This window comes from Penicillium nucicola (assembly GCF_028828085.1).
Source record: "Penicillium nucicola strain IBT 29836 chromosome Unknown utg000005l, whole genome shotgun sequence".
Classification (NCBI taxonomy): Eukaryota; Fungi; Ascomycota; class Eurotiomycetes; order Eurotiales; family Aspergillaceae; genus Penicillium; species Penicillium nucicola.
The window spans coordinates 2,022,297-2,034,354 of NW_026643129.1; the positions used below are offsets into that span (position 1 = coordinate 2,022,297).

At 50.0% G+C, this 12,058-nt stretch overlaps 5 protein-coding genes across 5 annotated transcripts; 4 read left to right on the forward strand and 1 right to left on the reverse strand.

Moving 5' to 3' along the window:
• Positions 1–50: 50 nt before the first annotated feature.
• N7511_005829 (putative transcription regulator BDF1) lies at positions 51–2,604 on the forward strand (the record flags this gene model as incomplete). The annotated part of the gene is made up of 3 exons (XM_057128206.1): positions 51–154; positions 222–2,211; positions 2,266–2,604. The coding sequence occupies 3 exons, from the start codon at positions 51–53 to the stop codon at positions 2,602–2,604; spliced, it is 2,433 nt and encodes an 810-aa protein (XP_056984723.1).
• A 1,055-nt stretch (positions 2,605–3,659) lies between these two features.
• Positions 3,660–5,030, forward strand: N7511_005830 (uncharacterized protein; the record flags this gene model as incomplete). The annotated part of the gene is made up of 4 exons (XM_057128207.1): positions 3,660–3,803; positions 3,879–3,977; positions 4,053–4,663; positions 4,751–5,030. The coding sequence occupies 4 exons, from the start codon at positions 3,660–3,662 to the stop codon at positions 5,028–5,030; spliced, it is 1,134 nt and encodes a 377-aa protein (XP_056984724.1).
• A 497-nt stretch (positions 5,031–5,527) lies between these two features.
• On the forward strand, positions 5,528–5,801 carry dph3 (CSL family zinc fnger-containing protein; the record flags this gene model as incomplete). Its single annotated transcript, XM_057128208.1, has 2 exons — positions 5,528–5,722; positions 5,778–5,801. The coding sequence occupies 2 exons, from the start codon at positions 5,528–5,530 to the stop codon at positions 5,799–5,801; spliced, it is 219 nt and encodes a 72-aa protein (XP_056984725.1).
• Positions 5,802–6,673: 872 nt separating this feature from the next.
• On the reverse strand, positions 6,674–7,441 carry N7511_005832 (frataxin family protein; the record flags this gene model as incomplete). The annotated part of the gene is made up of 2 exons (XM_057128209.1): positions 6,674–6,949; positions 7,076–7,441. The coding sequence occupies 2 exons, from the start codon at positions 7,439–7,441 to the stop codon at positions 6,674–6,676; spliced, it is 642 nt and encodes a 213-aa protein (XP_056984726.1).
• A 3,428-nt stretch (positions 7,442–10,869) lies between these two features.
• Positions 10,870–11,679, forward strand: N7511_005833 (glycoside hydrolase family 128 protein; the record flags this gene model as incomplete). Its single annotated transcript, XM_057128210.1, has 1 exon — positions 10,870–11,679. One exon carries the CDS (start codon positions 10,870–10,872, stop codon positions 11,677–11,679), a length of 810 nt encoding a protein of 269 aa, XP_056984727.1.
• Positions 11,680–12,058: the final 379 nt, after the last annotated feature.

A 12,058-nucleotide genomic window follows, 5' to 3' on the forward strand; every position in this document is an offset into this window, starting at 1 on the left:
TCCCACCATCACACCTGTCTTCCTCGTATTCTTCAGCCCTCGCGACCTCAATGGCTACTCCGCCTCCCGAGGCCCCTCCTGTTCCAAAGGAGGACAAGCTACAGCTCCCGCCATCACCGACTGGTCTATCTGCGCCGGATGTCGCGCCTACCAGGTAAGCTGTTCTGAATGGGCTTTGGAAGCGCGTTGCCATTATCCACCCAGATCTGACATGTATCCAGTGTGCAAGATGCAGTAGCTCTCAAAAGTGGTAGCCCCGCCAATATCGAGGCCAACCATCCCCCACTGAATGGACACGACCCCGCGCCATCGATTACCAACGGCGCAAGCACCGCGACATCCCCTCCTAAATCTCCCGCCCCTGCACCCGCCGAACAGACCCCGCCAGTGACCCAAGACAAACCACTTGCTGCCGAATCTGCGGTTTCCGCAGAGACCCAGCAGAGCGACAGCAAGGACCCAGTGCAGCCTCAGGAATCTCCTTCGGCAGCTCCTCCTGCCGCGACGAACACTGGTGCCGAGAAGCCTGTTTCTCCCGCCACCCAGCCTGCAATTTCTGCGCCAACTACTAGTGCAGCTGAACGCGCGAGTGACAAAATGGCTGTCCATACCTCAGAGAAAGCCTCAACTGCAGTGAAGACCGAACTTCCTCACCATCCTACCCCCGACCTCACTCATCCATCTTTCCCAGCTCCACCCACTGACCAGGAGATGATGGATGCGCCAGAACCCCCTATGTCTCCCTCCAAAATCTCCAGGCAACGCGATGCGGACCTTCACGAGGAGCCCGCCGCCAAGCGCACCAAGGTTGACAGCGAAGACAATGGATCGGTGGCTCGTGATGTTCACACTCCAACTCAAGTCCGAACCCCCATCGGGTCTCAAGGTCCTACTTACACCGGCCAGCATGCTCTCACCAAGATGCAGCACAGATTTCTTCTCAAGACTCTCACCCACCTCAAGCGCCTGCACGACTCGCGCTTCTACCGGGAACCTGTGGATCCCATCAAATTGAACATCCCGCAGTATCATACCATTGTTACCAACCCCATGGACTTGCAAACTATCGACAGGAAGTTGAAGACCAACCAATACCACTCCCCCCAGGATGTTGTGGAAGACTTCGCTTTGATGGTCCAAAACACAACCGTCTTCAACGGCCCTGAGCACTTGGTCACTCAAGAGGGTATCAAGCTGAAGGCAAGCTTTCAGAAACTTATGCAAAGTTGCCCTGGCCCCGATGAAGTCGAAGACAAAAAGCCCAAGAAGGCGACAGAGAAAACCTCCGCTGCTCGTCGGGAGCCTCGGACCTCGCTGGGAAGCACCAAGGCGGCTTCTCCTCAAGCTCAGACCTTTGCGCTAGGACCTGAGGGACTTCCTGTCATCCGTCGCGATTCTTCCAATCCTGATGGTCGCCCGAAGCGTTCAATCCACCCCCCGAAGCGTGATCTGCCATACTCAACTAAGCCTAAGAAGAAGAAGTTCCAATGGGAGCTCCGTTTCTGCCAGGAAGTTGTGGATGAGTTGTTCAAGCAGAAGAACTACAACTGGGTCATGCCATTTTACTACCCCGTCGATCCAGTTGCCTTGAATATCCCGACCTACCACAGCGTGGTCAAGAAGCCAATGGATCTGTCCACTGTTCAGTCCAAGTTGAAAACTGGCCAATATGAGAATGCTAAGGAGTTCGAAGCCGATGTTCGCCTCATCTTTAAGAACTGCTACCGATTCAATATCAACGGTGACCCAACTTATGTCTGTGGCCAGCGAGCCGAAGAGATCTTCAACGAGAAGTGGGCCCTGAAGGCGGATTACCTCGATGCCCATGAACCACATCAAGAGCAGAATAGCGATTACTCCGACGAAGATAGCGACGAGGATGCAGAGGAGAGTGAGGAAGACGATGAGAAGCTCACTTTGCTCCAGAAGCAGATCGCTGAGATGTCCCGTCAGGTTGAGGCCATCACTAATAAGAAGAAGAAGACACCCCCATCATCCAAGAAAGCTGGAAAGTCGAAGTCCTCCAAGAAAGATCCTCGGAAGAGTATCTCCGCGAAGCGGGACAAGAAGAGCAAGATCGCCAAGCCCGAACGCACCCGTCCTGTCACCTATGCCGAAAAACAGCTCATTTCTCAGGGCATTGGTAGCCTGCCAGACAAGAAGATGCAGGATGCCCTGCAGCTCATCCAGAACAATGTTCCTCAACTCAAGGTAAGCCTTTTATGCACATTCGCAAATTTTCGTCAGTAATTAATTCACTGCTAGGGTACCAATGATGCCGAGATTGAGCTTGACATTGATGAGCTTCCTAACAATGTCCTAATCATGTTGCTGAGCTTCGTCAAGAAGAACGTGCCTGGTCTGGGCGATGACCTCGAAGAGGAGTACACCCCTGCCAGCAGCACCGTGGCACAGCCTAAGCCTAAGAAGAACAAGCCAATGAGCAAGTTTGAGCAAGAGGCCCAGATCAACATGCTCCAGAACAACCTCTCCCGCTTCCAGGGTGGCGGTGGTCTCTCCCCTGAGCCCATGCCCTCGGTTGAACACAATGAGAGCAGCGACGATGATTCGGACTCCTCCGAGGAAGAGAGCGAGGAGGAGTAGATACTCCGTTGAACCTTGCCATTCTTTTCCAATCAAAGGTGGCCTTTTCATTGATTTGCGTTCCAAGCGTCGATTTCCCCTGTGCTTTTCTGATGTTGTTTTCTTTCTCAATCACACCGCGCTTAGTCAGTGGGTACGAAACCCACTGACAACGTCTGTACATACCTTTGAGACCCTGGATTTGGCATGGTTCTGTTTCCTTTGAACCTCTTTGCTCAATATTCGCCAATCTTTTCCCATTTGCTGGATTGAAATTTCTTCAATGCCCCAGTGCACAATTTATTTCCCAAATGGTCCGTTCACGTCTGTGTATCAGACCGACTTTTTTTTTTCTTTCTCTCTCTTTTCTCCAATGTGTTGCAGGTGGAAATTGGGAGCTGAACCGAAACTCGATATCGAGCTTCATCTTGTATGATTACGAAAGAAACGCGCAAATGCAAACTCAATGTGTACTTCTAACTTGTAATCCTCGTAGTCCAATGTAATGCACCTATATAGATAGGGTAATGTCTGCTAGGTAGGGCCTTCCTATCTAGGCTACCGCCGCTTTATGTGAGACTACGCTAGTCTCGGGGTTAACATACATAGATAGGTAAGCGAGATAGAATCCTGATATAGCGTATATAATAATGAAGAATATGTATTGTAAAAGGTAGTAGTCTAAACGCTGATTTCTAGAATTAGCGTAGTCGGGAAAGCTCCAGCCTGCCATTTTTTGGCCTACGATAAAATGGTCAAGTCGTTAAACAAGCATCAAGTTATATTTGTCCATTCGATCCTCGTGGAACTAACGTCGTTGAGTTTACAGGCAATTTTGCCTAGATGCTAGTTCCTGAGGGGTGTTCAAAATAATATCGAATCGGCGGAGGCCTGGGTGGAAATGTTATACAGACGAAACCACACGATAATGGTATCATACAGAATCATACCTATTTCATATGTCACTCAAAATTGGTTAGACATTATCCTGTCTATATGCATAAATGTAGGTTAATGCAGCCAGCTCTATAATTGGCGGTGTCTTCCGGCAGTGACATTCTCCTTTCAACATCAACATGATTCCTCCGTGTGACCCCTCCATTCTGGAGCACAATCCCCAATTCAAACGATTGTATGAAAACTTAACCAAGAATCTCCTCGACGCAGATGGCTCAACGCGTTCTCAAAGCGCGAGTCCAGCGCGCACGGCCGCTGTGGAAGTAAGTCGACGCGCCGGAATCAGTACTCCCCGAGTATGACCGTGAACACCAAGCTCTAACAAACTCGCCTTCCAGGACTTGAAGCAATGCCAAAACCAAAATGCAAAGAAACGAATCAAAGAGCGAACACTACGCCAGCTAGCATTCGCCTTAGACAGCGGCCTACCCGCGGAGGTCAGTACAACATAAGCCCGCCCAAACAACCCCCAAGACACAATGTATTCAGTCTCACACTGAATACCAATACAGTGCCATGATAACCTTGCAATTATAACCCTCTACCTCGAAACCCCCCGCAGCGCGCTGGATCTCGACGCGCCCAAACCAGACTCCGAAGACGCAACCACAAACACATCCCAAGACGAAACACTCTCCCTCCTAGGCCCAGACTTTGAAGCCTTCTACTCTAATATTCCAGCCTTCATCCTGCCATTTACAAACATCCTCTCATCATCCCTCCACGATGCCCGGACCCTAGCCGCAACCGCAGACTCCCCAGCAGACCAAGACCAAGGCCCAGCTCAAGGACCAGGAGCACCCGCGTCATCACGTCCGAATCACAATTCCCGCGCTCGAGCCCGTGACCGTCGCGTTCGGTCGTCTATGGCCTCTGTTCCCCTTCTCTCGGAACAATTAGCGAAGCGGGTTCGCGCGCTGCGCACGATCCAACTATCCGAATTACCCGAGGCGCGTAGGGAGATGGCGGCTACGGCTGCGGGGGTTGTTGCTGTGCGCGCGAAGGTCTTAGAGCGCACAGTTGTTATCCTTGAGCGGGCGAAGCATGGAGCTTTGGCTAGGGCTACTAGGGCTAAGGCTGATCATTTGGCGACGGTTGCGCAGGGTATTGAGGGGAAATTGGAGTATGTTTTGCGTTTCTTTGCCCTATGAGTTGTTGTTTTTTTCTCTGCTGTGAAGGTCGCGGTTGCTAACGAGGTGCATTGTTTTAGGGTTATGAAACTTGAGATTGCGGCAACTATCTATACGCCTGAGACTATTGCTGCACTCACGAGATATAAGCAGCATCTAAGGCAGATAAGGGAGCGGCTTGAGGACGCGCATGAGATGGCAATTCAAGAGTTGAAGACATGTGGAGATGTGGAAGCATCTGACTCTGCTGGAGATATTCCTGTAGACCGAGACACTGTCGCGGGGATTGCTCGCCAATATGGTGTTCTTGTAAGAGACGTGGAAACTGTACAGATGGAAATCGCTCGACTTGAGCAATGATACATACTTGTGTCAGGTACATACATAACTTACATTCATATCTCAGCCATGTACATACACACACAATGCATGGGTCATGATTGGATCCAGATGCCAGGACTCCATGCACGAATATCTAACTTGACTATTTCTATCTACCCTAGGTCACGAATTTGGTCTGGACAGAAGTCCAAGCAAACACCCCACTTCGGCACGTTCATCTTCATACGCCTTTATTGCTATTCAATATGAAACTCAAGACTATGCTGGATATATCCAACCCTGTATGATTATAATCAATAACTCTACTGTAATGAGTGTCCATAGAACAAACAACCAAGGAAGTATACAAATCTAAACTCCGCTTAACCCCGGCATCACATGACCATCCAAACTTTTCCACGCCACCAAAAAAGAGTCAATATGGAATTTACTCCAGACGCCAATACGATCTTTTCGCCACGCTCCAGTCACTCATTCTTTACCTTCAAATTCCCACTCATATTCAAATATCCACCATGGCCGACGAAGGACTCAACATCTACGACGAAATCGAAATCGAGGATATGACCTTCGACCCAAACCTCCAGATCTACACTTATCCATGCCCGTGTGGCGATCGCTTCGAGATTGCCATTGATGATTTGCGCGATGGCGAGGATATCGGTGTTTGTCCGAGCTGCAGTCTCATGATCCGGGTTATCTTCGACGAGGTATGATCTTACTTCGATTGGATTGGAGGGGTCATTTGCTAATCTGTGTTGGTAGGCTGATCTTCCTAAAGCTGCGTGAGCTGGCCCGAGGTCTCAGAGACACGAGAGACCCTAACCTGGACAAACTGGATATGGCGGAGACAATGCTCGCGACTGCCATGAGCATCGATTGTTGGCGTCTTTTCGAGAATCGCGCAACTTGCGGGTTCGTTCTCGGCGCAATCGACTTGGGCAGCCCGGTCGTCTACGATTACTCTTACTGTGGTTCTTGGATATTGCTTGGATGGCTCTGGACATGGCAGCTGTTGCGGTACTCGTCTACCGTGTGTGACTCTACTGTGATACTCACTCGATGTCGCTGGTCTATGTCCTGCGCCAAGTGCATCGATGCACTCGACTTTTGTCAGAGAATATACGGATATAACAGACAGGGCAGGTTCTCGTCGTGGTTACGTCTCCGATTTTGACTCGAATGGCATTGACTTCGATACCGCCGATGCTGTTTCAGTTGAATCGCCGAGGATGTGGATACACTTTGCAAGACATGAAATTATTCTTAGTCGGCATCGTATCTGTCTCAGGCAAGGAAACGATGGATACCATCATTGCATGTCTTCGGAGCTGGACAAATTACTATGCTTTTTCTCTTTTGCGGTGGGTGGACAGCAGACTCTTGCTTTATACCCGACTTTTGCATTCAAACGATACCCATCATGCATATTATGTTATGAGAGCTTTTTCTTTCTGTATCCTTCTACCTGGTATTGATGAAGTTCAATCCCTACCAGAGATCATATATCATAAGCAAGTGAAAAAATACAATTGCATTGTGACCAAACTACAGACACAATATGTTATGAACAAAAGGCCCAAGCAGAACAAATATCATATGTAATAACCGCATGATAATGCCAAGGGATTTCTTTAGGTAAAACAGAGCCTAGCGAAAATCTACTCAATAACCTCACTGTAAATGTCCTGAGGCAAACGCAACGCTAGCTCCGCGTTGAGCAGATCAGTCAAGTTCGATCCATCGCGCAGGTAAATCCACTGTCCATTGACGAAAGGGCGTGAGTCCTGCTTTTCGTGCATGTAGTCGCCTTCAACTATCCAGTCGAACCGCTTTGGCCCGGAGACCGGGGAGCTGAGCCAGATTTGCTTGTTGGGGGGTTGTTTGTTAAGCACGAAGGTGCCGATTGCTGGGAGGGAAATATTGAGGACGCCGGCCTGTGGGAGAGGGTTTGGTGTTAGTGGGTGATTTGCTCAATGAGGGGAGAGGGGAGAGGGAGGAAGAGAAAATAGTGGAAACAAATGTATTCCGTGACTTGTTTGGATATAGCAGATAATACATACACTGTACTCGGCTTCCACATCTGAGCCCTCCTCCTGTGTCTTCTCCAGCTCGGCTAGAAGCACATTGAAATAATGTTCTGAGTACTCATAGTACTCCTCAGCGCTCAACGGCGAAGGCTCCGTGACGTGGGCAGCGGCGCCGGCGATGGGCGCAGATTGAGGGTTAGGAGCAGGAGGGTCTTGAGATTCAGGGTGGATGCCCTTGAAAATAGCCGGGGAGGACTGGAAAGAGCGTGTGAACTGGGGCCCGGAGCTGGCACGCAGGGTACGGGTTTGCGAGAGCAGTGCTGAGCCGGTGGGCACTGTTGTGCGGATTGATGGGCGCACAGTTGCGAGCAGAGCTCTGGGGACTGTGCGAGAGAGCATTGTTATTGAGGGCTAAGTAAATGAGTGTTCAAAGGTGTAGAGAGGTGTTGCAGAGAGCTACGCAGGTCGAGCTATGATGTGCCCAGGTGGAGAAATAATGATTTACATCATCGGCATCACCGCCTTCCACTTGTGGATGATTACGGGCAGTACTTCTGATTGGGCGAAGTATAGACAGCGTGTTCGCTCAATGCGGTATTATATTTGTTGCTTGACGATACATGTGGAGAAAGTATATTTTCTATTGAAGAAGATTTAGATTCAAGATTGATGTTCTGATAGGTATGCTTGTGATTTGGGGTTGTGTTGTAGTTGTGGATTCTGACTGCGGCAGATTATCCAGTGTAGATCTAGTTGAGGGGAAGAAATTCCGAGCATCTTTCTTCTGGAAGGATCTGATTTATGAGCAGAACAGTTTGGCTTTCAGTGGGATGTAATCTCAATCGATGTCGCATAAGCAATAGCTGCTCACAGCCTTGAGAGTATGAAGAAACAAGACGAACACCGCGGTTTGAGGTAAACACACCGTTCGAACCCCAGGCAGGATAGATATACTTTTATAATAAAACCTAAGAATCTAGAACCCCCTCAATGCCAAATTCATATACTGTTTAGCAACAGCTCAAGTCCGCAAGCTAGGAGATCCCGTACTATAGCTGACCCACAGCGAAGCCGAGTAGAAAGGTATTTTTAGAGAATAGCTAGGCAATAGCCCCCCCAGCCTATTATTGGAAATCAATAAAGGCAGGACACAGACCAAGCGCAGGTAGCCATAGCCACATAGTAGCCTAGACCCAGGCGCCGGATACGGCGACGAGAACAACAATCGCCCTAATCTGGCATTTCCAATTCCAAGTACAATGTATAAACCCGCCCATGTTTCAGGAACCGAGAATAGCATGACAAGTATGGGACGGCGATAAAGACCTAGTGATGAGATCGGGCGACAAAGCAAACATCTAGTACGGCAGTATGCGCTCGCATTGTCATAATGCGCCACAAGTCGACGACAGCGAGCTGTCTAGTTCTCAGATCGGCGACCGTGTTATAGACCGATGTGCAATATATGTGTATCGCCCGACTATCCCAAAAACGGTGCCATAGGCGTCTTTGGACGAGGGCATAAGTCGGCCGCGCGGTGCCAATCTAAAAATGGTGCTTCATAGGGTCAGTGCCTTTGTCTTGAAGCTCGGGGATTATTCGACTCTTGGACTGTGTGGGATGCTGAGGGATTTTGGAGAACATTTCCATTTGCATGTCAATAAAACGAGAGGGCTGTCGATTAGTGAGAATGAACTAAATCCTCTCCGTTCACTTCCGGAGTTTGGACAAACTGTAGGATGACGTGGGCTGGGCGCTAGTGGGAGGCGAGAATAGAGCCACGTTGGTTTGTAATTGAACCAGGACAACCTGACTAAGGCTGTAGGCTGAGAATATTTTGCTTTCTTTTCTTTATTGGGCATTCGACAATAATTTGGCAGCACACTTAGGGTTGACTAGGGCCAAACTAGACATTGGGGTTCGTCTTTGTCTACGTCTACATCCACGTGGACTGCAGGGGATCAGGCCCAAGTTGAATAGTGTGTTTCATGTTTTAAAGAAGAAAACACTAACGTTATGCAGACTTACGGCATTTGTTCGGAATAGTATCCGCGTGAGGCGAGGGTTACTCAGTTGTGATCTCATGAGTGTGTGGCGGGTTCCTGGAAATGCAGAAAATTCGAGACTAAAAAACCCAAAGAAATGGGTAAATCTGGGGAGTACACGATTGTCTCTAGAGATTGAGATTTCCATTGAGAACCGAGTTTTGGTTGACTGTCGGCCATATTGTTGTCGCATCTTGTACTTTCGAGTCCCGCCTATCGGGACCCCGGGGGATCCAGTCAGTCCCCATTCAAAGAATGGTTACGGGCTTGGTACTGTACAGCAGCACCAGACCAAAGCCGGTAAAAAGGAATATTAGACGCCTCCATGCCCAGTGAACTTATTCATTTGTTCAATATTGGCGAATAGCGGGGGGCATCCAAGAACGCTAGACCTCCACCGAGAGGCTAGAAGACAATGGACCGGAGAGAACCACCGGTCGAGAGTCCGGTAAGGCTTGTCTCACCGTTTAATACCCTGTCGCTAGGGCCTTTCCATCGATCGGCAGGGGCAGAGAGGGGCTAGGATTGAATGCCCAGACAGGAACTGCTGGTTGATCCAGCAAGGAGGGGGACTAGGGCACGGAAGGACTAGGGCACGGAGGGCTGATCTTTAGTGAAACACGTCGATCGGTAATTGTTCCAGCTGGCCATGACTGGTTGTTAGTGATCCATTGTGGCGCTTGTGCGGTGTGTCATATTGGCAATCGATCACTTTACATGTACGATGAGGGCCGAACGGTCTGCTATAGCAGCGAGAGCAGTTCCTCCGACTCCAAAAAGAAGTGAGACCTTTTTCAAGCGTGTAATGTTTGTTTCATCAACCGTACCTCGGATGAGATGCTCCCACAAAGTAACGTGATTGGCTGCTCGGGGATCCAGTGATGATGTAGTCCGGTCCAGCCAATCAAATGTGATGCCCTGACGAACAACCAAGGAACGTCACTGGTAACTGGACATCCACCGTCTACGCACTCATGGTTCAGCCTCTTCCTCTCTGATATACCCCCTGCCCTCGCTTTGTCAGGGGTTATTGTGATTCAGCGCGCCATCGACTGGCGCTTGGTCAAACACCCACGGAGTTTCTAATGAACGTCTCCCCGAGATTGGACTGCTCGGACAAAGTGAAATTCGATACAGATACTCCATGGCGGTCCAGGCTCTGGTGGAGTGAGATGAAAGTGGACTAAAGATCTTGGCTGTGGAGTACGACAAGATGCGAATCTCTCTCTTTCTAGCGTCTGCACCCTAATTCTTATTGGAAATGCACAGAACGCTCGGTTCAACCCAATCACCGTGGTTCCTGTGGCTGTCAACCGTCCCAGACCGGCCCCCCATCCTTCGCCTCCCCCTGGTCCTCACTGCCAATAAGAGCCGGTAGACATGTCGGCCCTGACAGAAGACATGGTTATGATGTATGGCCACCACGCATGGCACCCCAATGCCCAATGGAAATGGTCCCGTTCACTCCACTCGAAGAAATCTATTGTGTGGCTCAATTGTGTTCCAGCCCAATGCATTAAATGGTAGCTTTGACATGCATTGTGCCACTGAAAGCATTTAAACCCCCCGTCTCGCCGTCTGGTGGTCTCTCTTTCTCTCTTCACCCACAGTCTTTCATTCTACTTTGTCTTTTTGGTCTATCACCTGTGCCGTGCACGGTCGAAGTCCTCACTTTCCTTAAGCTCACGCTTTATACACTCTTTACGAGAACAGGTTTCTCTCACACTCTCTATCTTGCCACCAAGTCCACTTCTTTGTGACTTACTTTTTGCAATCTTCAAAATGGTTTCCTTCACCCAGCTCTTCACTGCTGGCCTCGTTGCCACCTCTGCCATTGCCGCCCCAGTGCAGCAGCAGGCCAAGCGCACCATCTCTAGCAAGCGTGGTGCCGCCTACAACGACATCAGCACCGTCTCCGTTCTGACCAGCAGCAACACCGTCTCCTGGGCTTACAACTGGGGTGCCTATCTCTCTGGCTCTCTCCCCACCGATGTCGAGTTTGTCCCCATGCTCTGGGGAGCCAGCGGCTTCGCCGGCTGGGCCACCGCCATCGAGACCATCCTGTCCAGCGGTAGCAACTATATCCTCGGGTTCAACGAGCCCGACATGGCCTCCCAGGCCAACATGAGCCCTACTGATGCCGCCAGCTACTACCAGACCTACATCACCCCGTACTCTGGCCAGGCCAAGCTCATCACCCCCGCCACCAGCTCCTCCACCACCACTGGCCAGGGTCTCGACTGGATGAACTCCTTCCTGGACTCTTGCTCCAGCTGTGGCATCACCGGCATGGCCGTCCACTGGTACGGTACCACCGCCGATGAGTTCATCTCCTTCGTCACCGAGGCCATCAGCACTGCTAGCAACCACAACCTCTCCGAGGTCTGGATCACCGAATTCGCCCTTGCTGCTGATGCCAGCGGCACTTCTGACCTGGCTACCACCACTGCGTTCCTCAACGAGGTTGTCCCTTGGTTGGATGCGCAGACTGCTGTCACTCGCTACTCTTACTTCATGTGCGCCGAGAACTACCTGCTGTCCAACAGCGCTCTCAACGAGGCTGGTGTTGCTTACACTTCCACCTCCAACTAAATCTGATTAGCAGTCAGGTGAGATGGAATGGTGCCAATGAATGTGACGAAAAGCGTGCTTGTGGGTTGGATTTTTATTTGTTATTCTTCTCGGATCTAGTGGCGCCAGGTCATCTTGTGGGTTCTATGAATTTGTGTTCATATTTTTAGGGAGTACACGCAAATATCCAAAATCTGATTTACTTTGTATGAGTTTCTTTTACAGTATAGCATCGTAAATTGGCCAATGGCTCTGTATTGTGTTTCGTTAACTTAGGGCATTGTGTGATTTGACGCCTGTCTAATCAGGCTCCAATGACGTTGAAGACGATCATGAGGCCCAAGGCTCCCAGGCAGAAACCAATTCACTGATACTATAACACAATCTAGTCCAGCGAGTC